General features: G+C 38.7%; 1 protein-coding gene across 3 annotated transcripts in view; it reads right to left on the reverse strand.

Moving 5' to 3' along the window:
* SYT14 (synaptotagmin 14) overlaps window positions 1-20,985 on the reverse strand; it is an 87,796-nt gene extending 66,811 nt beyond the window's left edge. For all 3 annotated transcript variants that reach the window (XM_030944512.1, XM_030944511.1, XM_030944509.1), the window contains exons 1-2: window positions 20,893-20,985; window positions 9,355-9,402 (exon numbers count right to left, since the gene is read on the reverse strand). In XM_030944512.1, coding sequence (XP_030800372.1) covers window positions 9,355-9,402; window positions 20,893-20,905 — 61 coding nt within the window. In that variant the 5' untranslated portion in view covers window positions 20,906-20,985. The remainder of the gene's footprint in view (window positions 1-9,354; window positions 9,403-20,892) is intronic.
* Between the last annotated feature and the right edge of the window lie 4,653 nt (window positions 20,986-25,638).

The raw sequence follows: 25,638 nt of genomic DNA on the forward strand, positions 1-25,638 counted from the left end.
CTAGCCCCAAACTTTATTTAATTTGAAGTCAACTATTTTTGGATCTTTCACACTCTACATCATACCACTCATTAGCTAGTAATGTACAAAGCCACACAGTTATCTTAGTGATGTTTCAATTATTCATTTATAAATGCAATACTATCTCTTCTGTATACAAATAAAGTAACTAGGGGATATGACCTGAAAAATGCCAATTACCTTTAGGATCCTAGCACAAAAAACATTTGAAATGTAATATGTAAGCTTGTTTTTATTTATAACTTGGGGTTTGGGTTTTTTGTTTTTGGTTTTTTTTTTTTTTTTTTTACAACTTGATGTAAGATACTTTAGCCCTTTAAATTATTTTAAATATACATGACTGTTGTTTTGTATTTAGTCCTGAAGAAGAATTATTTACTGGTATTAATTTTTTACATCATTACATCATAATAATCCATTAAAATAATCTCTGCTGTCCAGCTCAAAATATTTTCATCCAAAATTCACTATTACTTGTCATTTCTTTCCAACTTTGCCACTAGCACAAGAAATTAACATATTTTTAGAAAGCTGAGCAGGTTACTGAACAAAACAACAAGATTTGTGCCTTGATTGCCTTTTCTCCATGCTTGAATTATTCATCTCCAAACAGACATGGCATAACAGAAAAAAACAAATCCCTCTACACCTGAGTCTGCTCACAAGTGAAATACTTTGGTCTGATTACTCAACAGGAGTAGGGACTGTATTTTCATACGTGTCAATTTACATGTACATTTCTTTTACTAATTACATAGGGTTGTCTCTTCTTTAAAAGCAAGTAACTGAACTTGAAGGCTACCTAAGACTTCATGGTCTTTCTAAACAGCTTTTCTTTAACAATGGAAACTCAATACACAACATTTCACAGCAATTTGTGAATTTGTACATAATTACTATCTTTCTGTTTGCTGCAGTAATTGAAGAAGCAACAAGTGAATAGAACCTTTTAAACAAAATGCTACACCTACGGGGCTTTATCCACTGTTGAATTAGAATTCTGACTAAAAACGTTAAATTCTTGACTTCATTCTTGACTGTTTCAAAAACATGAACTATATATGGCAGTATCACTATTAGAATACTTTCCCATATAAAAAACAAAAGCAACTGTACCACAAAAATTGACTAGCTGATATTACTGCTAAAAAGCAATGATAGATAATGAACTCTAAACATTTTATTCAACAAGTCAAAAGACAAAATTACAAACATATATCCTATGATTCCTGTTCTATTCTTTCTTCTATCTCCCATATAAAACACTGGATTATGTAATTCCCTTCTAAAAATTTACCTATTCTTCTATATTTTACCAAAAAAAAAATCAGGACGTCTTTTAGCTCAACTTAAAACACACAATTACATCTCATATATCAATGCTTTTGAATTTTTAGTTACATTTAGGTAACATTAAAACTGAAACTTTTGAGTATAAAGATGCTGCCCCCTCCAATTCAAAACTGCATTTTGCCTTTCCTGATGCAGCACAGACTTCTTACCTTGGCCCACTACTGATAACTACACCTCTCAGCATGCTATGCTAAATACATTTTATTCTGCCATTCTTCTGATGTTCCTTCCTCCAGGTTTGTTGCTCCTGCATCTCACACCTTGTTGGACAGCAACTTTACATGCTCTCCAGTACAAATTACAAGCCCTGCAACATGAGCTACCTGTACTTCAACACTTCAAGTATCAACATCCAGGACACAACCCTGAGCAACAGCAATTTCAAATGAGCACAAAGTTGAAACAACAACTCAATTCAATTTCAAGAGTGCCACATTTCCTAAATAAGAAAATTATAAACAATTCTAGCAACATGAACCTCTCAGAAGTTCTTTAAGACTGACAGAATGAGACAAGGATGAAAGTGGTTCTATTTGGAATAACAATGCCCTTTAAATGGACCTTTCAAAGAAATACTGAGGAACACACAAAATTTATATTATCTGAAGTAATGCATGATGCCACTTTTGGGTTAATTTCAAAAAGATGTCACATTAAGCAAAAATTATATGTGTTTGTTTACACAAAAAGTCTACTAGAATTAGTGTATCATGAAAGCAACACTGGTCTAACTCCACTGTTACTCCTATTCCAGTGAAAATTGATCAGAAATAATAACAATGTATTTAACATTCTGTTTCTGTCGCTTAACTCTGGCTGTGGGATATTATGCACTGCTACAGAAACAAAGCAGGACTTCTTTTTCCCTTTGTTTCCTTAACATCTAATTACAAGGACTAACATGAAAAACACATTTTAACATCTAGATTCCAGGAATTCTTATACACAGGAAGAAATTCTAGAATGTATTTTAATTAACAAATTCAGTTCATTTGATTTTATTACAATCAATTAAATTACTTGACTAAATAATTACATCAAATAGAGTTCATTTACTTCACAAAGTATTATTCTAGAACCATAGAATACCCTGAGTTGGAAGGGACCCACAAGGATCAAAGTCCAATCTTCAGCCCCAAACACACCATCCCAAAGGAGTGCATTGTCCAAATGCTCCTTGAGCTCTGCCAGGCTTGGTGCTGACCTGGGGAACCTAAGCCAGTGTCCAACCATCCTCTGGGGGAAGAACCTTGTCCTGATATCCCACCTAAACCTCCCCTGACACAGCTTCAGGCCGTTCCCTTGGGTCCTGTCACTGGGCACCACAGAGCACAGATCAGTGCCTGTCCCTCCTCTTCCCCTCGCAAGAAGTTGTAACTGCAGTGAGATCTCCTCTCAGTCTCCTCCAGGCTGAACAGACCAAATGACCTCAGCCATTTCTAACTCATTTTATGATAAAACCAGCTTGGTTCATTACATTAACTAATCACATCTATAACTGCACAAAACTGCTTGTGGCAGCTCTACTACTGCCTCCACAGATTGTCTTTTCTGAGATTCTTTCCCCTTTCTTTAAAAATACCATGCTGAAACTGTCTTTTGCTGATAAATTTAATTACAGGAAAAAGAGGACCCTTGGCTCCAAAATACCACTGATCTAAGAAAGAATTTAGGAGTAACTGAAGCCATACTCTGAGATGGAGATTTAAACTTTTGACAGAAATCTTTTAATTCCTAAATCCTTATGTGCTGGAAAAGTTGTCAGCCTGCCATCCCTGCTGATTTACTAGTCCCTCAATGCCTTTTCTCTCTTACATGGAACTCATCTCTGATTAAATAGTATCTCACAACAGAAATCTCTGAAAAGAAACAGCAAAGGAAGCATCACATTTGCCACATGGAATAGACACTGATCATGGAATCATCTTGATTACCTCCAAATCCCAATAATCTGTTGCAATTACATAGCATATTACATGACTATTATCCACGCAGTGGGTAAGAGAACAGCAGTGATTATCATTTTTGATGGTATTCTCAAATAATCCTCCCAAAGCAAAAGTATTAAAGACCCACAGGGGTCTAGAGAGTTGCAGTTAAAAAGTTCATACCCATCACAAAGTAGCTCTCAACTACAGGGAAAGAAAAATAATCTATGTAATAAAAATATTTTAAAACCTCATTTTTCCCTATCAGACACTACAATTAACAACAAAGCATGAGACAATCCATGTAATCCAACAGTAATTAACCAGGATATACAGCAAAGTACTGCATGGTAAAAATGATTATATGAATATGAGAACTTGAGTGAAGAAATGCCAGGGTTTGGATATAGCAAACTTCTTACACACAAAACTTGCCATGAAAGAAAAGATGTTGCCATAGCTGGAATTAAGTGACCCCAGTAGCTGCCACTTTCCAGAAGACTCCAAACACAGGAGAACACACAAAATAATATTCTGCTTCCTGTAAGGGCATCGGGAAGCTCAAAGAAAAGTATTTACTCTGTATTGAATTTTCTCTAATCCAAAACATATACATACGGATAACTTTTCCAACAGAGTGCAAATTCAGAATATATATTCTGGTGGTGTTAATTTTAATATTATTACCTTTTTTAACATGTAGCAATATGTCTAAATATCTCCCAGGTGTATGAGGTTTAGTATCCATGGGATAAAAAATTTTTTCAAGCCTTTAAAAAAAAAGTATTAATTACTACTTTCTTCATATATTATAGAAGTAGCTTTAATTTTTAATAGTTTCTAAATGAAGAGTTTTTTATTCCTCTTTGTAAAAAGAGAAAGTGCACTTTATTTGGTACCATCCAAATCTGAACCTCTAAATGAATATAGAAACAACATATATTTGCATTTTACATTAATATGACGATATCTAATATAAAGAAATTTACTACCATCTGTGACATCACCCTTCTCTTGATGAAGAACAAGTACTTCTACCAACTAGATGACAGCAGCCAGAAAGGGGAAAATTATTTTAATTACTTAGTGCAGATTATCACTAATAGTGTAAGATAACTTGAGTATCAGATGCAGTTGACTTTCAACTTAATAATAATTCTACTCTAAAATGAAACTAATGAATAAATGCTACTTTTTGCTATTTGGAATAAGTGCAGTTGGCAGCTTAACATTCAGACACATGCAAATGGTGAGGATAGTTGACCGGAACATTAAAGAGGAATAGTTCTACTTAAAACATACTTCTGACAAAGCAAAAATTCACACCTTCTTATCTTTTCAAAATTATTATTACAAGTGACATTTTTCATTGTCAGACAAAGACATTGTCTTTTTGCAACTTCTCTTTTGCATATTAAAGAGAGCACTTCTGTTCCATTCTTAGTCACAAAGTCAGTTTCCTGAATAATTTCCTTTGTTTGCAAGATTGCCACAACAATAGAAAGGAAAGAACATCTTGCAAAAGAAAAAAGGGCTTAAAATAATTTTTAAACTTCTGTGCAACTCAGCCCTTACTTGGATACTCCATCTACATTTCCATGAATTAAATACAAAATACACTGCTGAGTTAGAAATATCACTTTGCACTACTTCAAAAATAAACAAGTGAAAAATGTTGGGTGAAAGAAACCTAAAAATAATATGGCCATATATATTTTCTCATTTAATGTCACTTCCGTGTCACACAATGAATACGTAGCAGAATATATTAAAGAGGAGTTTCTTCAGTTATAGCTCAATATCATAAACAGTCATCACAAATCTGTCTTGTTTGTACAAAGAGAACCTTAAACAGCCTTAATTAAAACATTACTAAATCTAACAACAGCTAATTCCAAGTTAGACTTGCAGCTGCGCTATACAGCTAAAAAAGATATATTGTTCTCAAGTCTAATCTCAAGTTCCCTGAATTCTTTTATTTCCATAGCAAATAACCAAAGGAACAACTTACACAATATTATATCCTGACTCTCTCAAAAACAGCTGGATACTATGAAGATATCCAGCAAAAAGACAAACTGTTAACTGAGTCATTTCAGAGAAACTCTATCACCTTCCACTGTCAAAAACTAAGCAGGACTCCTCTTTTCACAGCCAAGTCTTCAATTTGTATTGTCAGACACTAAATAAATGTGTGAACACAAACTTGCACTAAATAATAGAAGTAAATAAGATGCTAATTTATAATAAAAGCAAGAATTTATTTTTCCTTTTTTGCAATTTCCAGATTTCAAAATTGTGTAAATATAAAGCCACACAAACACTTCAACTACTTGACTATGTTAAACATAGGAGACACATATTGCAGTGATTCTCTAGCAGCTGACCATCTTTAAAGTTCTTTTTACAAGCTGGGAAGTGACTTGTTCAGTATTTTGTAGCTATTAGATGTTACATAACAGCCACAAAATAACTCCCATTCTCAGGACACACACTCCCTATATTTATGCATTTAGAGGAAGCCTCTTTAAAAATACATAAGAATTAGTTTTTAAGGCTTTCCAGAAAAGCCTATTAGTCTCCTTACTCCTGATCAGCTCTTCGCAGATTCTTCTCAAAAATGTATGAACTTGCTAAAAGGAAACCAAGTTAAAAAACCCTATAAAAGTACTGCAATCCTTCTTGTGCAGCCTAGAAGGAAACCCAGCACAGTCTCTCTTGGGCAACTACAAAACTATAGCAACATTAATGTGGCACAGGAGGAGGCCTGTGCCAGACAATGGCTACATCTTTGGGTAGCAAACCAAAGTCCTGTATCACCATACTGGGATCATATTTACACTACAACTGCCATAATCTCAGATATTCAATGAATATTATAACTGGTACTTGCAAACCTCTGAGTCTATCATTTAAAATTATATAATCTGAGAAATACAAAACCTAAAAACCAGCAAAATTGAGGTTTCAAGATATTTCATTTTTACAGCTTAATAATCTTAGAGCAGACATTTCCTTTTTAAGGCTAAGGTTTTGCTTTTAAGCTATGCTTTCAACTACAGCTAAGAAGTTTTCATTATGTTATTTGAGCTAAATGGTGTAGTAGCAACTTTGAAGACCTTTCTGGTCCCTTTCCACATTTCATCACCTGATACTCCAAGGTTCTATTTTCCTAGCAAAAAATGAAAGGGCAGGCAAGAAAAATACAATTTAGGAATGCATTACTTCACTGACTAGAAAGAAAAATTAACCACCAGCCATAGGTGTTCTTCAAGTCATATAATCCCCATATAAATTGTAATTACATTCCATCACTTGAAACCGGAAAGTTTTCCCATGCATTATTCATAGAAGACACATGCTTGCTTGCATGCTTACTTTCCCCTTTTCCCTATTCAATGCAGAAAAAAAAAGATGGAACATCATTATTTATCCTATTAGTTGCTTCTCAACAGCCATGTACATGGAAGTGCTGTAAGAAAGATGGACAGACAAGCAAAGCACAAATGTACACTGCAAAACTCCAGCTCCTTAATGCAGGCTATTTACTACTAATGTTTCTTTCACAGGTTCCACACAGGCATTCCAACTCCAGTCACAGAGCAGTCACAGTTACCCACCATCTCCTGGCAGAAAACATGACAGGCTTTCAGGTAAATAGCAAATGGAGAACCATTTTGTCAAACACCACCAGCTCTCAAAGCCTCACAGACAGCAGTCGATGAAAATGAGGGAGTGGATGACTGCCAGGAGTGCTGGAATGTACTCTCCTGGTGCCACAGTCACACAGACACCAGAGAAAAAGGAGAAGGGCACACTGCAACCTTACCCAGCACCAGACAAGACTGCAGGGAATTACCCATGTGTCAGTGTGAACACTTAATCTGCCCATTCAACTTCTACTGTGAGCTCACAGACCAAAAAACAGCTTAGCTTTCAGGGCACAGCCAAGAGATGGGAAACTCCATCCTGTATAAGCTTGACATGAGCAATCAGTGACATTAAGGACAAAGCTGGAAGGTCTGATTTGACCAGCCCGAGACTGCTGGCAGCCAGGAACTCTCAGCTTGGAAATGCCTTCCTATTCTGAGGATGTCAGTAGAGATCTTGAGTCTGCAATCTCATCCTGGCAAGCAAGCAGGGCTCGACAACTTGCAAATAAAGTATTCCTTAGGAGCCTTGATCAAAAGCATCTTGATCGTGCATCAGAAGATGTAACGTCTTAGACAAAGTAAGCAAAAGCCCACGTGACTGGAAGAGTTGCAGTACAATGGCAATCTCCTCCTGCTTTAAAGGCACACTTCCAGTAGGGAGTGAAGACAGACAGGAATGCACCAAATCCATGCATCACAAGGAGAAATTTGTCAGTAACACAGGGACACACAACGTTAGAACGTACATGGAAACTCATATGACCTAAAAAGGAACCCAACATAATGCAAGTATAAATGGCACTAAAAGGATATTTCTCTTTTAATCACACTTATCCCTAGGCTAATTTATAACCACCAATGCTAAAACACAAGTTCTATGCTATTTTTATTTAATTTATTGTATCAATGGCTAACAGAGCTTAGAATTCAATGCTCAAATGTAACACAGAATCTTAAAATAACAAACAACACATCTTTCAATTTAACTTCCCAGCAATTAACATTAAAACATACAGCACTGTCTCCAAGAACACAGTAAATTTGTTTCTCTTAAAATCAGTACAGCATCCTAAAATAAATAAGGATTAGCAAGATTAACAGCTCTTGAAACTTCATCAGAAGGCTTTCTGAAATTCCAATGAGTTTCCCAATTCAGAAAGATAAACAGCAACTATTAGAGAAGGAATACAGAGCACTGTGTGTACCACCTTATCTGTCAATGGAAAAAGAGAGACAGCAATAAAAAGAAAAAAATGACCACGACCTCCCCTCCAAAATGAGAAAGAATTTTATAAAAGCAAGATCTAAATGATTCACAGTTTAGAGAAGCAGAGAAATGTTCTTAATTACGGTACTGTAACACATACACACTCAAAAATTCTTTCAAAAGATATTTGGAAAAGATTAATTGTGACCATAAAGCTATTCTGACCTTAACTGGCAGACTTAATTCTGAGGTTAGGCATTGTTAAATAAATGTTTCAATAAACCCAAACAATTTTACCAAAATGTCTCAGTGAATGCAATGGAAATGAAGAGGACAAACAAAATTTCTTCCCACAGAGTATGATGTGGTTTGACAATACTATAGAGGCAGTCTAAGACTAAGTTGTTGTCAAAAGAGTCTTGCAACTTTACTCCTCTCCCACCACGTTTTCTTACTCCTTCCTTTTGAAAGCACTGAGACTCTTTTGACCTAACCCAGACTCAATTCAAGGAACTCATCCTTGAAGAAACCTCTTTTTTTTGGATTAGCTTTCAGATGAGAAGACGGAAATTCAACAGCAATGCTGCAGGAGGGAGCATAGGGCTGCCAAAAGGGACAGAAAAGAGAAGTGGATCTGGCCTTTACATCAGCTGAGCTGTTCTGTGGAGCTCCAAATTCAGTCACTGTAGCTCAGCTTTGAGCTGTAAGAGCCCTCCCTGGAGCACAGCTCTGCTCTGAGCTCTGTCAGCTGCTGGTCTCACTATTGCTGCAGCTGATAGCAAAGAAGTTTGAGTCATTAGGATCTCACCTGAAATCAGAGGCAAAGATTGCCAGTTCATTACATCAGTTTTTTAAAACATCCTCACAATTTTCCATTAATAATGAAAATCATATGATCATACAAATATCCAGATAAAGCAAAGATCAAAGTTTTCATGGTTATCCATCACAGCTTAATAACATTAACAAATTCCATGTAACTCAGTGAATTTTGGAAAAGCACATTTTTCCCTCTTGTGAAAAATCAAATTTTATTTTATAATTTCACTAATTTCCCTATTGACATTGTCAGCATCAAAAGATTCTGCAATACAAAAATGCAGCACTAAGATCCACATAAAGTCAGAGCAGCAGATTTCTCACCAGGAATATTCACAAGCTAAGGAGTTCACTTTCACAAATCATTGCTTACCTTTTCTGATGCAGATCAGTTCATGTACACCACAAGTTCGTTCTCCACCTGTGTGGAAATGCACCATTAGAAAACAGTAACAAATAAAATGTATTTCATTTCTTTATAAGGCTTATAAACAGTGAAAAAGAAAGTTCCAAAATTCTGTCAATTAATAAAAATGCAGAGGATTGGCTTAACAAATTTTCAAATTATACATTAAATCCTTTGGAAAAAAACAATAAATGTATATTTGGCTTAATACTGCTAATGGTGGTACAGTTTGAAGAGCTTTACACTGAATTTATACAGATAAAATTATAAAAGCAAGTACCTTAACTGAAGCCACACTAATATTTCCCAAGTATAGACATAATTTCCTCTTTGGAGAAAACTATCCTACAGAAGAATTGTGAAAATATAATAATTGTGAAAATATAAAAAAATCCAATATAATAGAATGCCAAAAAACCATAATGATTATCTTCCACAGTAATTAGAAAAAAAAACAAACAAAAAATCCCTGAAAATCCACCCTATTAACAAATACTTGGTTTACCCAGAATTTCTCCTTTAGATATTTTTAAATTAAAAAACAGCTGTATAGACCTTGAGATATTTATTCAACAACAATAAAATTGTTGCTAGAAATACTATACTTTTTTTTAACCTTTTAATAGAGACCACTTTAATTGGAATTACAGCTTGTAAACAAAACTCTTAACTGGTAACACTAGCAGATGGTATTATAAAGCTTTAAGAAAATACCTGTATTTCTACTTAAATTTACACTTTAAAGAAATAACTGTAGGAAATCCATATATTGGAGTGAGAAAAGGAATCAAATAAATAGAATAAAATGTGACTCTTCTAATATAAAATTAAATGTCTGTGAAAGTAAAAAGAATCCTCATTTTATGTCAACACACTCAGAAATATGAAATACAAGCTTCAAATATACTCTTGAATGGGAAGTTAAGTATCAGTGAGTCTGAGGATCCCAGGAGTTTTGTAGAGTCATCACCCTTACAAAATCCCATTGTGATAGCAATATAATTCCCTCTTTTCAGTGCATTCTAGAAGCTAGGCAACATCATTTTCATTCAGAAAGGATTTTGACAGGAAAACATAAAAAAAACTAAATTAAAAATATAATCCGCTTTTATAATAATAAGGCATTAGAAAACACGCAAACAAAACCCAAAACCAGACAGAGGGAGGAGATTACAATCTTCTTTAAAGTCATTGCAATCATCTTTAGGGGACAAAAGATAAAGCAGAAGAGTGACTGAAAGTCTTCTCCCTAGAATTTTTGCCCTGTTAGTTTTAAATTCGGCAGTGAAGAAAAAAATAAAAATTATGGCAAAAAATAAAATTATTTTTCATTACACAGATACCAGACAGTTAAAAATAAGGATTCACCTAAAACTCACTGAGGGAAGAGAGCAGCAATAGATTTTAATTATATTCACTGCTCTCAGTGAAATCAACCAGCTTGAAATTGTATCACAAAATACTAATTCTAGATTTGGATTTCGCATTGCTACCTATTGTTTTATAAAGCAAGAGGTCCTTACTGAAACATTCAACTTCTAATGTAAGATGGTGTTCCACCAAATGAAGCCTTTACATTAATCACCATGCTTTTTATTGACCAAAATGTTAGAAAATGAATTCATACCATTTAACAGGCATACAGTCAGGATTTTATTCCTTTTCATTTTCCTAGAAAATGCTAGAATGTTATTTCTTTTTTTAATAGGTGATTCATTTACTACTTTTTTTTTAAACTGCTTTTGGATGGAAATCAACCATTAAATAAAAATACATCAAATTATATAAAAGTCAAAGAAGTATCTTTTATACTTTAAATTAACGTATTAAATATGTGAAATTTTATCCTCAATTGACTTGGACTGTTTCTTCTTTTTCCCTGTGGTACTCAGAAATGTGGACCTAATACATAATTCACACCTTGCTTTTATTCATGGATTAACAAATAAACCCAAGTTTTTCTATCTTTACAACTCCCAAGAATTCTCTCAGCTTTTCATAAACTAGTTACTGAAAAAACCAAACTGAAAATATGGAAACATTTTGCATGACAGCAAGATGCCAACCATTAATTTAGCATTTCAGTCTGAAAATAGCGGGTTTGTTTGGGTTAGCCCACAAATCCCAAAGGTTCAGTGGCATGACACACTTAAATTTTATTCTTTAAATATTATTTTTAGGTAATTTATCATCGTATAGTATTAGTTCACCATAATGTTTTGTTAATTAAAATTTATGCTTGATTTAGACACAAATTATTATTAGTTCAATTCCATCTTGACTAGGAACATAATCTCCTATTTAAGACTTTAAGGTTTTGAGTGAGCTTGCATATAAAACTACATAATACTCTGTTCAAAATGTAATCTGAGAAGAGAAACAAACCCACTTGGGTACACAGAGCTTTTCATAAGGTCAGACAATGGAAGTAAAATGAAAAATAATGAAAGATCAAATAATTTTAGAACTCCACATTCAACAAAACATTTTCATTTTCTTGAGCAAGAAAAACTACCTAGTGGTCCTAAAAATCTAAATCATTCAAACATTTAACACAAAAAGAGTGGCCAGATGTTTTCCAGAGGCAGCTCATGAAGTATAATTTTCTCAATTGAAGACAAAGGTTTTGTTTACCAAGTCTCTATTTGCTAAAATGACTATGGCAGCAACAAGACGGAAATATGTACATCAAAGAAGAACACTGAATTTTGTATTAACTCAAAATTTTATGTCTTTCTAAACTAGCACAATTCAAGATTCAAAGGTCTGCTATGCTCAGAGTTCGGCTGGAACTTCACCACTAGATGCTGATAATAATGGTCAAGAAAATTTAGCACAGGCATTACCATAGAGTGCTGTAGGTTGGGAATGAATGACATCTGGTGTTCTCAAAGACTTTAGACCAGGACCAGCATTACAGAAAGTTCCTCTGAGCCTCAACCAGCCGTGTTCTGCAATGACCACAATTCCAGGACCTCAGGGGTACCAGTGCTTCTCAGGGGGAAGGTGTCACCCCTGTCACTGCAAGCACTTCTCCCTAGCAGCCAGCCAGGACTGCCCTTGATGCAGCTCACCCCCACTGCCCACATGCTTTTGCTGGGCAGTGTAAGAACCCATGGCCATCTCCCAGACCCCCTTGCACAATGAAAGGCTGCAAGAGTGCCTGTCAGATCTCCCCAGGCTACACAAATGTATTTCCTAAGCCTCTCCTCATGTGCCAGGTACTCTGAGTCCCCTCCCAGCTCAGTGGCACTCTGCTGAGGTCTCCCAGTTTGTCAGCCTCTCATGCTGGATTAACACAGCTGGATCCAGGCCACAGACACGTGGCTGGTCCATGTACAGCTCACTGCTCACCGGGATCCTCAGGTCTCTTTGCTCAGAGGTGCTCCCAGCCAGCCTGCCTGCAGCTGCTAGTGCAGGGCTTGGACTTCACCTGTCCTTGTGGAAGCTTCTGAGGATCCTTCAGCCCACTCTGAGCTTGCTGAGCGCTTGCCAGCCCTGCCCTCCAGCTTATTGACTACTCCTTCCGTGGTGTCATCCATAAACTCAGCCAGGGTACATTCCGTCCCACCAACAAACACGGTGCACAGTCCCAGTTCCAGCACCAAAACTGTGATGCCACTTAGGCTGCTGCATATAAAATTCATTATTCTTCAGAAAAAAAATCCATGTTGGTAGCTGCAGCAGAACATTACACTGTATCACAAAAGCCTTTTGTCAGCAGGTGTAATTTTTCGGATACACTTTTTACATGATAAATTACTTTCCTGCTGAGAATTGTTTTTTAATTAGCATTTTCATAAGTTTGGATCACATTCAACAAACGTTTACTTAACATTTTATTCAACAATAGACAACTATTTTTTCCCTTGGCAAACCCACGACATTCCAGCATGGAACAACAACACTGAGGAGGTTGAGTAGCAGGAACAGGGTGCTACAGTGTAGAAACATAAAACGGGATACATGTGAAAAAGTCCAACACAATGTTAATGTTACTGTGTCTAAGCATGTGGAAACACTAACGCTTCTGCAGGAATGCAAGAGACCCAGGAAAACCATTCTTATGTTAAGGGTTTCACACAACAGGCTACAAATTTATTTAAAAAGACAATTAGAATGAAAGACTTCTGGGTTGCATATACCAACAAATCTACTTTAAAAACTGCCTCATGCCATGAACTGAATTCTGGGCTTGGATGAACAGACAGCCAACGGTAATGGAAAATAAACAAAGCTGAAGACTTTTGCACAGGAGCAACCCTACACCTTCATCAGTGTTTTTCCTGAGAAGGTTACATACAATCATTAGCCCATCCTCACTCATGGTGTAAAATCACCTCTGCGTTCCTTTAGCATCCTTTTCACAAATTTAGTCTACAAATCAAACTGCATACATAAAATAGAAATGTTTAAAGTTGAATGCTGAGAACTAGTCAAAAAGCAAACTAAAACCAAACAACATCTGAATTTATAAGGAGATGGACACCAAGGTAAGAAAATTGCTATTATATATACTTATTTATATGTTTACATCTTTTACGTTTTGTGCAGTTTTGGTCTCCTCTTGGTCTCACAACCTCAAAGAATAAAATAGAACCACAGAAGACACAGAGAAAGACCCTAAAAAAGTCAATAAAAATAGTTAAAAAACAAATGGTTTCCATATGAGGAGAGACTTAATAGACTAAGACTCTTGGACCTGAAAAAAACCCACAACAGATGGTGGGCTTAAACAGGTGAATATAGAACAATTACTCACTGTCTAACCCACTAATAAGAGAAATAACTATCAGACTAAATTAGCAGTAGACATGTTCAAGACCAGAAGAGTAAAACTCAGATATCTATGTTCTGATTTTATGATTCAAACTCTTACTGTAAAGAATATCTTCTTTGCTTACATGATTTAAAAAGATCCCTATCTAATAATTTCTTAGCCTAAGGATAGGTTATCTATTCTGTCCTAAGAATATTTTGGGTTTTGTTACCCACTTATAAAAGTAATGGTAAACATCAAAACATTTTTTTCATGGGAAAAAATTAAATTTTTAAATTATATTTCTAATCAACAGAACCAATGACACTGACCAATGAATTAGCAATCAGTGACAACTGATCAAGAACAGCATAGCCATTTCTGCTTCTCAAACAAATTTTGCATCCACTCCTACCCACACTAAAACAAATGGAAGTGTCCATATGGAAGCAACTAAAAAGAGACAAATTTTCTAAGCTAAGTCATAAAGTAGAGAGGTTATTTGGGACCTCCTCCTCTCATCATGAAAATGGTATTATCTTTGCTTCCTTTCTATCCAAAATGACCACAAACTTCTCTTTTCCTACTCTTCCGACAACTGAAATATAATTAGCACTAATAATATTAGTATGTTCTTTATTTCACTTTGTTCTCAGACTAGTACTTCTTCAGGTAAGTCTTACTGGTGGAAATGAAGAAATACAGTGAATAAAACTAGCAATAGAAACAGCCAGTATAAATTACTCAAATCTGACCTAAAACCTAAAATTTTCTTTTTACTGAAAATAGAAAGAAAACCTAAAAACAACTTCACTGAAAATGACAAAAAAAATTAAACATACATTGAGAAGCAATGCACAATGCTATCAAATGTTTGGGAAATAAAAAAGAGGATGTCAGCAACAAAAGCTGAAATAAAAAAGATGAAAAATTAGTATGACTTTTAGCAAATTCCTACTGTTTTTAATTAACAACACTAATCACTACTCTGGAGCAAAGTTTCACAGGAGAAAGTAAACTGAGAAACATTTCTTCTTTTAAAATAACTCTATGATCTACAGAGAAAAATATACTCCTAGAAATAGTTCCAAATATTTCAGATAATGCAGTAACTTTGTGATACAAAAGGAAATTACTAAGAAGAATCTGTATTGCAAAAGATTCCACTTGGTAGGAAAACAGCTTATTTTAGCCTACAGAACAAACGTACCCATAAAATGTGTCAGTCGTACTGAATTTACCCCTTTTCACATCAAAGATTATTCTCCTCTGCAGAATGGGACCAATTAGCTCACAAACTCAACACTCGCTGTCTTAGAATTAACTTTCAAAATCATCCCAAAATTTTCCCTTCTTATTCTACAAACAGATTTACACAGAAATCAGGAAACATCTCCCATCTCGAATAGTGAAACACACAAAAGTTGGAGGTTCAGTGATTAATTGCCAACTTGAAATCCACTCCAACCTTTACATGCAACATGGAACCTTGGCCTTATGCAGTTCAGAACCTGACAATATTCAGGAAAAAGGTTGAGAGTATCAGCTGTGAATCCCTTGCGTCAGTCACTACAAAAGCTGGAAGAGGTATAACTAAATTAGGCCGAAGAGAAAATAAGACCTAGTGGTTAAAACAGTTGGAAGTTCTCTGGAGGACAGCAAGACTCTTTCCTTTGTAAGAGGTTCCCTGTATTTGGATGGCAACATAGGCAAACATTCTTAATCAGCTAATGACTCCATGCTTACTTTCCTGCATGCCTATCTTGAAAGCCAAGAATTCCAATTTGCACAAGTGCTAGGCATTAAAAATTAAGAGAATTCAAGAAAAATTTCACTCTGAACACATCAACTGTTCTTATATTAAGTATGATAGCTTCATCTCAGCCCACGGGGAACTTGTCAAAAAGAAGTCTGTAAAACATTAGAGATTAGGTGGGTTTTTTAAAAACAGTTGCCCCCTTTGTTATCTAAAAGATAAGAGACCTGCCAGCTTTCTTTATTTCAATAGATTCAATACTGCAGTGATGATGGTGTAAGACAATCCAACCAGGAAACCGGTGATTTTGCCTGTGGCACAAGGTTTCACTGTCATCAGCAAATAATGCAGGCAATCATCCTTACAATGACAACACCAGGCAACACTCACTGAATAGTTTCCACCACAGTCACTGGATAAGCACAAGGCAGCATTAAACCAATTCTGTCTGGCTGATCCAATATGATACCTTGACATGTGATCCACCACACAGTTGACGAATGTGTTTAAAAGTGGGCCTAAGTATAAAATATGTCTTCTTATATTTAGGCTTCATTAAATACTGATGCTGCTGCTCAACCCCTGCCCTGGCCACACTAACTTGGATTCAGAAGCACTACTGTCATTTCAGGTCAGCACTACCTTGAGGATGTCCATGTCACCTTACACCCTCCTAGTGCAGCCTGCAGTGACACCTGCACAGCCCAGGTAACTGGAAGTCAAGATAAAACTGTTCCCCAGGCCAGATTCAACCTACAAGCTACACATGATACTCCTACTTAAGCTCTGTAAGCAGCTCATTGCCCTGTTGTTTCCTTTTCTAAATTCTGGAAATTTTGCAACTAGGCATAGTTTTCATGTGACCTATATGAAGCAGTGTTCTAAATACTCTTTGTATCCATAAACAAAAAGTAGGTTCATTCCATAATTTCTTTGTTTCCCAAGGAAATAAGGGTTATATAATTAAACAGTTCACTTCCTGCCTTATCCTTGTATTGTTTACAAATTCTCTGGCTCATTTAAGACAAAATAGTCAGAAAGTTTTAAGAAACTAACATAATATATCATAAAAATCATCAGTCAAATACAACAGAAACACAAGTCCCACCGAGCACAAGGACAACCCACCAGCTAATAAACCCCTGCACAGCACAAACAGGTGCAGCTGTCTGCTGCAAACCAAGGAGCTGGAAGGTGGGGAAATAGAAGGAGACAATCTTCTCAGAAACCTCAGAGAGATCAGGACACTTCAGAGACACTCAGGAACAAAATTATAAAAAGGTATATACTCGGTAAAGACCTTGACCTCTACATCAGGAAGGAGAACTGTTAAACTGATAGGAGCACAGGGGCAAAATAGATGAAGCCATGTTCATTAGTCTCATTACTCTATCAGTAACTTACTAGATGACAACACCAACACCACACTGTAATTCTTTCTTCTCTGCTAAATTTCTTCTATCTGTACAGCTCCTTGTTGTCTTTAATGCTGCTTATCATTTGTTAGCACTAAACTCCTCACAATGGAAACCATATGAAAGAGTTTAAAATCAAAAAGATTTAGCTTGGTCTGAGAAGATTCATCTCCAGATGTGTTCCCCTCCTTGAGAAACGTAAATTTATATAGCCTGCACTAGATTACAGCATGTTCAAGTGTGGCTCAAACATCTGGTAAAAGTAGATTCATGAGGATATACAAGACACACAACTCTGCCTTAGGTTATAAAACATTCCACCTGTGACCTCTAACATTTCTTTGCCTCCCCCATTCCATGCAATGCAGTGTGGTTTTCCTTGCTGGTTCCTCACCCAGACCTCAAGTCAAAAGATTTCTCTTAAGGCAGGCACCAAAGCTTTGCTATTGCTCAAAAGAGGAGAAGCAGCATAGAGCAGCCAAGTTATGCTGCCATGAGGAACATTACCACCGTGGTGCTGAAGGATTCTCAGAAGTCACTCCTCAGCTTTCTTCCCCACTCCAAGCAAACAACCACAAGATCCCAGGCTTGGGCAGCACTTGATGGGAAGATTTTAATCTCAGACTGCCCACCAGCCTGGTTTTACTACTGCTTTCAGTTTGGCCTTACTCTCTACCATACTTAACAGCTCCCCATTCTGATACGCTTCATCTTAATCCTGCCCTATAAAAAGTGGAAATATTAAGCAAAAAATAACCCTGCATCATAAAGCAGAGCTCCCAGTAAATACTAATTGTGTTCTGGAGGATAACTACACAGAAACTAAGAACTGCAAATACAATTCTTTAAGCTCATTTGAGGCAGAATTTTTCCAATAGACCTGCTGCCTGTTGTTTCCTCACAAATCTGAGATTACCAGACCTCTGGTAAACTCTAACTGGATGTCTTTATAAAGATATAGAAATGGAACATGTTGTAACATGACATGAACTTTCTAAAGAAAAAGATGTCACAGCTCCTGCAATCACTAGATCAGGGCTGTGAACTTGGTCACATGAAGATAACTAGTGTTTTAAACATTTGTCAGTGAGTGTAACAAACCACTGACATTGACCAAAAGGGTCCCTGGCCATGGCACCCTGCTTCTCTGTAACACTTCACACAAAATGCCTCACTTTTACAAAAACTTTGGGGTTTAGAAACTTTGGAACCACTGGAAGCTGGTATGCTGAAAAAATTACACTGGAAATGGTACTTTAAATGATTTTTAAGAATCTTTTAAAGGCAAAAGCAGCTAACAAATTCTGTATTAATTTGAGCTCTTTTAATTTTATGCACTCTTCACATCTATGTCCTGCTTTGAAGAAGTTTTGAACTATTTTATGTTTATTCTTCAAAGAGAAGTTTTCAATCTTGCTTATTTTCTTTGCCTCTACCAAAAACAAAGAAAAAAAATTAAAAATCTGGCCAAATGCAGTGTCCTTAAAACTGAGCAAAGTATTTTCTCTGTTTACTTAAATACATTTACAAATTTAGTTTGACACAATGCAAATTCTGTATTTTGACAGTTTAGACTAAAAATTCCATGGTTTGATGCTGCCTTCAAGAGCTAATATTCAACCCAAACTCATATTTTTTAACTGCTGGCCAGAACACAGTACTGCTAAAAATTACAGTCAAGGCAAGGTACAGTTGCACTACAGGAGGGAGAGATCATCAAGGAAAGGAATAAAAATTTTAAGACCAACCAACAGCCCTACAGCAATCAGCCAGTCAGCTGAAAACAAAGAGGAGGAAGCATGCCTGCTACAGGCTACAGCAGAAAGATACATTGTATTTGCTGTCTTCAGGAACAACCTAGCAGACACTTTCATGACTGGAATGTTTTTTAATCCCACCTCACATTTAAATATAAACTATGCACCCAATTTTCTCAAGAGTTTAAGTCCCATTTTGGATATTTCAAATAAGCATCTACAGGACAGTTGAGCTATTTCTGAAGTCTGGCCATAATAAGAAGTGTTGCATTCTTTTCAAAGGCTAGATTGCTTTATTCATCCATGGCTATTTGCTTTAACTTTAAAGAAATAATACCCTAAATCCCCTGAAAATATTACACATGAATTTCACATATTGTGAATATTTTCAGATCTAACAGATCCTCACAGATTTCTGGGATAATGCTGCCTAAAATGAAAACAGAGACAGATTTTGAAGGATTTTTTTTTTATGAGCTCAAGTTATGTAAAACGTCCAGACCCAGCAGAATTTTTTTGCTATCTTCTTGATAATATTAAGAGGACTTTTCAGCAGAAAAGAACCCAGCCAACACAAAGCTGGCCAGCTCAGACTCCTGGTGTGCACAGCTTCCAAGACAGGGTGAACACGCAGCTTTGCTTGATCAGTGCAACTTCTCCTTACAGAGGCCTGAATTACTAATCCAGGGAAACTGACAGCAGAGAAGCATCCCACATGCGGAACAAACGAGAACAGTTTGTTTCCCCCACATACCCACTGTTTTCCTAGATCCTTTAAGCTCTAACAACAGATGCTTTCAGAAAGAAACACCTCGGCCGGGGAAGCTGTATACTTTAGGTCCTTGTCTGGCTAGAAATAAAGTTCTGTTTGGTTTTTTGGGTTTTTTTAAGGATTTTTAACGAGGTGTAAAATTACTCCCAGAGTTGAGAGGAGAGGTTTCAAAGCAAAGCTCAGAAGCCCTGCCTTTGAAGACGAGCATCTCCAAACAAACCCAACAAGTGTCTAGTACATCTCGGTGCTTTGTTGTTGTTTCTAAGTGATGACTAGAAAGATCTGCGGACAGCAGCTCCCGTGGAGCCTGTTAGCGCCCAGCAACCGGCGGCGAGCAGGGAGCATCCCTCGCCTGGGGACTCAGTTTTCAGAGACTCCGGGGCCCGGAGAGTGACAACGAGTTTTAGAGCAGTTGGCAAAGTCCCTGCGGGGAGGGCGGGCAGGGCTGCGCACCTCCGGCGCCGACCTTCCCGGCTGGGGTGCGGGGGCCCGGGCAGCCCGGGACAGGGGCGGCAGAGCCCGGCCGGGGGCTGCGCCGCCCGCCCCCGCCTCAGCAAGGGCGGCTCACGGCACGGGGGATGGACGGCTCCGTCCTCCTCGGGTCCCCTCCGCGACGCCCACGGGCGCACGCCCGGCATCCCCAGGGCAGGCGGCGGCGGAGGAGGAGGAGGAGGAGGAGGAGGAGGGGGAGGAAGGATGCCGGCCACCGTGCCAGGGATTTATTTACCCCGCCCGGCTCCCGGGCACGGAGACGGGAGGAGGGAGCACCACGCTCACCTCTCCCCCATCATCAAAGAGCCCTTGACCCGTAGCCCCCGCAGCCGGGCCGAAGGGGACGGGGAGCAGAGGAAGCGCCCTCCCGCCGCCCTCCTCGGCTGGGGTCCCGCTCGGCTTCGGTGCGCCCCCACCTCCCGCCGCGGTGGGAGCCCTCCCTCCCCCCGGAGCCGCCCCTCTCCCCGTGCCCGGGGGAGGAGAGGGAGAGGAGGGGGCTGGGGGAGGGGAGCGGTTCGGGGCGAGAGAGAGGAGCCCGTTATTGGCCTACTTACCATCAATCGCCATGATCCCCGGCGGGGTGGGCCGTACCAAGCGGAGGGAGCGCACGCAGGAGAGGCGCTGCCGGGCGCCGCGGCTGCCAGGCGGGAGCGGCGGCAGGGGCGGGGCGGGAGGTGAGCGGGGCGGGGCCGGGGCGCGTCACTCCGCCCGCCGCCGCCCGGCCCCGCCCGGGCCCCGCCCGCCGCCGGCACCCCGCCGCCCTCAACCTTCAACCCCTCAGTCCCTCAGCCCTCAACCCCTCAGTCCCTCAGCCCTCAACCCTCAACCCTTCAGTCCCTCAGCCCCTCAGCCCCTCACCCCCTCAGCCCTCAACCCTCAGTCTCTCAGCCCTCAGACCCTCAGCCCGCAGCCCCTCAGCGCCTCAACCCCTCAGCCCCTCAGCCCCGCAGCCCTCAACCCCTCAGCCCTCAACCCCTCACGGGCCCCGGGGCACAGGCGGCCCGCCAAGGGAAGCTCCGCCGCTTTCCACGGTGCTGTTCCCTGGGTTTCCTTCTCAAAGCGAGTGGCTGAAATAAAACCCAAAGCTGTGAGGGCACCGAGTGTCAGTCAGCAAAGCCGTGCTTCACGCTTCTGCTTCACAGAACCACAGAATACCCTGAGCTGGAAGCGACCCTAAAAGGGTCATCGAGTCCAAGTCCTGGCCCTGCACAAGACACACCAAGAGTCACCACGTGCCTGAGAGCATTGTCCAAAAAGCTTTCTGAGCTCTGCCAGGCTTGGTGCTGTGACCACTGACCTGGGGAACCTGAGCCAGTGTCCAACCATCCTCTGGGGGAAGAATCTTGTCCTGATATCCCACTTAAACCTACCCGGACAGCTTCAGGCCGTTCCCTTGGGTCCTGTCACTGGGCACCACAGAGCACAGATCAGTGCCTGTCCCTCCTCTTCCCCTCACAAGAAGTTGCAACTGCAGTGAGATCTCCTCTCAGCCTCCTCCAGGCTGAACAGACCAAATGACCTCAGCCATTTCTAACTCACATTTTATGATAAAACCAGCTTGGTTCATTACATTAACTAATCACATCCATAACTGCACAAAACTGCTTGTGGCAGCTCTAGTACTGCCTCCACATATTGTCTTTTCTGGGATTCTTTCCCCTTTCTTTTAAAATATCATGCTGAAACTGTCTTTTGGAGGTAAGTTTAAAGGAAGTGTATTCTCCCCCTCTATTCCACTCTCATGAGAACACACCTAGAAGACCACATCCAGCTCTGGGGCCACCAGTATAGGAAGGCTGTGGACCTGTTGGAGCAGGTCAAGAGGAGGTGTTGGAGCCTCTGTTGCTGCTCCTTCCTTTGTACCACCTGCCACAGGTTCTTCCTCTCCCTTCCATGCCTTTCCTCAGCTCTCTTGTACCAGCCTCTCTTTCCCTGGAGTTCTGTAGTTGTCCCAGCCAGGAAATTCTTCTTCTACACTCTCTCCCTCACCTCCCAGAAGTGGCAAAAGGATCATTACAGTGAGCAAAGAGGACAGGGGTTTGCAAGGCCCTGCAGAGTTTACCACAAGGATCCAGAAGGACATCTGGGGCAAACCATGCATGGCTCCTGCAACTAAGAGAGAAAACAGCCAAGCTTGTATTATGGATTTTATGTTGTTATCTTGTACAGGACATAGGATGTACATAAAATTTTGTTACTGCGACAGAAAGTCCTGGTAGCATTTGGAGCTATAAAGAAACACATTGCTACATGCAAACAGGTTTTTCATGCATAGGTAGACTGGCCAAACATAGGAAAATTTTCACAAGATGGTAAGGAGGAATACCTTTTGTACCACTATGATCTTTCTGCCAAATGTTTAGTCACTGTTCAAATGCTGGAAGCATTAATCCCCTTCAGCCTCACAGCCTTCAGAAATCTTTTGTCATATAGAAAAATCAATGTGTTTTCTCAAATTTGTTCTTCACCTCAGGAGAAAAAAACCCAAATTTTAAAGCGAGGCATTTAAAAGCACAGTCAGCCTGAGCAAAATGGCTGTCTTGAAAAACACAAGTCCCAAATGACAGACATATGTCCAGACCAGAACCGACTGTAGAAAAGAACTTCAAAGAGAAAATGTCAGCAGAGCTTAATGGCAAATATATTTCTCTGTACCAGCACTGACATTTACCTCAAACACCCTAATGATTTGCTGTTCTTCCTCTTCCTTCCATGCCTTTTACTCAGCTCTCCTGCTCCTAGAAATTGTTTCATCCCCAAAGCTTTCCTTACAGTTTGTGTAGATGGCCATCTTTCTGATGATATTTCTGTATTGAGTACAGGGATGAAGATTCCTGTGGGATCAAGTACATAGAGTTATTATTCTTCTCTGCTCTGTTTTTTACTTCTCCCCCTGCTTTTGGCAGCTTCCCCAGTATGAAGAAACTACCAGTCAGATGTCATCAAATCTTTCCAGGGCACAGACATCCACTCATACAGAATCCAGCATAGAATTTTTGAGATGTCTAAAAAGTCATCCAAAATTTTTGGAGAACCTCACATGTCATGACGATTCCATGATTCATGAATGCAATTACCATAGTGGGATGCAGAAGTTCATGTCATTGGACAGACTCTTTTTTGAGATATGAACCTATTCTTGTGAATTAATGACACTATGATTGTAACTCTTGGTCCAGGGGTTTGGTTCTCAAAACATAAAAGAAACACATAACTTCCCCAAAAGTAATGAAAGCTCAGTTTGGAAAAAACAGTTTCAGGATAAACATGATTCCACATCAACAAAGAGATGGTGTGAAATGTATGTGTAAGGAACCAAAACACGACTTTTCAGAGCTATGCTGAATCAAATCTGTTCTATTTGTGCTTAAGTTTCACAAGTACATGTTTAAAATTTCTTGCTTTATTGAAACAGCAGATACTCCTGCCCACCACCATAGCAGTCTCATTTTTTTAACATTACCAGGAGGGACAAATCTTGAACAAACTTCCAAAATTCAACTATTTTAGTTTTGTTTCTATGGTGTAATTGAGACTGTGTAAGCCGTAGCTTCATCCATTCCCTGCACAAAAGGAGCACAGCCAGTCACTCTGGACGTGTCAGAAATTGTCTACTGAATCCAGTGGGCAATTCATTCTGCTGGAAGCATTTACATGTGATCCCACAAGTATGCCCTTGGCACAATAGCACAGCTGCACACAAACATGACTACAGCTCAACTCCAGACCTTAAGTAAAGTTGATAAATCCTTAATGTACAAACAATTTACAGGTTATCAAGAGTTCCCTGTCAAAAGGAAGAACCTATTGTGACAAGAGATTTGCTGACAGTGATGCAGCTATCTGGCTGATACCTGATAAATTTAATCCCATAAGCCCTAAACTTTTCAACAAACTACCTACGCAGGAGAAACTTCTCCCACTGCACTGATGTGAAGACACTTTGGCAATTAAAAGCAAAAGCTGCTGAAAACTTTGGCATGAATGCCCTAGGAGGAGAAATACATTAAAGGTCCATTTAAGGCCTGATCCTTGCCAGACCTTTTTGAATTTTCTCTTCTATCTTAGCCTCAATAATCTTAGTATTAAACCAGATATAATTTAAGAGTCTGTGCTTCATGAAAACTTAGAATATATGTAAACCATGGCATGTGTGAATGAAAAGACTAACTGAAATGTTAGAAAACACAGACTATCAGTAACCAGAAAGGTCAAAGCCCTAGATTAGTAATCTGCTAATTAAGATGCCAAGCAGATAAGGTATCTATAATTGTCATGATGTGAACAAAGTGAGTTCATGATTGAACAAACAGTGGAAGAGAATTTGCACGTAAATTTTTCAGTGGAATGTTGCCATTTCATTCAACTGTAGGTACTCTGCAGTAAACAGTGATTTCACTGAAATGCCATTGGGGAAAATATCCAAGGGGTGAAATATCCAAGGTCTTGCATTTCAAACAAAAATTTTTAATCTTAAGACTTTTTCCTTCATATTATATTTTAACATAATAATGACATTAAAATTAAGCATCTTGATCTTATCTATACAAAAGCTTTCAGTTAGAAAACTCAGTCTTTTGTTGAAATTTCACTTAATGGGGCTTTCTAAAACTGTGTGCATACAGCTACACCTCCCTGTGTATTTCTCTCTGGTTGTATTTCAATCTGGAAAGAAAACAGATTTTTAAAGAAGGGATCAAAACTCCCACAAAACTGAAACTCTGTTTTTTGATCAGGAGCCTTAAAAAAGTCCCAGCAAGAAGCACAATGATATGCAGCTCCAGGGTGTTCTCTCCTTGCAGATTATTTATAGGAATGCAAAAAACCTGGTGCAGCAATGTTGAAGTGAAGAGACGAATAGACAAAATCTCTAATCTATAATGTTGAAGTGAAAACACGACCTCTGAAACATCTTCAAGAAAGGTCTCCAAAGATATTATTACTCCAGCAGATGAGAAGATGGCTAAGAATTATAATACAGTGCTGTGTCCTAATTGATTTGGAATATCAGTTTACAACTTCCCGTAAGGATTTTTGGCAGCAATTTTGTGAGCATTGCCAATCAGATTTGCAATCAGATTAGTTTTGCATGCACAGTGTTCTTTATTAGGATATTAAATACCTAACCTTTCAATATTAAGGTTGGCATTATCAAGTTTTTTGGCACTAAGTAAATAACCTGTGACTCTTATTTAGCTTCTCATAGTTTTTGAAAGCTATGAAAGACAACCTGAACCCTCTGCCCTCTGGAATTGCAGAGCTACATGTGGTAAGAGTGATACACCAGAAACATTCAAGCC

Source organism: Camarhynchus parvulus, chromosome 3 (genome assembly GCF_901933205.1).
Source record: "Camarhynchus parvulus chromosome 3, STF_HiC, whole genome shotgun sequence".
Classification (NCBI taxonomy): domain Eukaryota; kingdom Metazoa; phylum Chordata; class Aves; order Passeriformes; family Thraupidae; genus Camarhynchus; species Camarhynchus parvulus.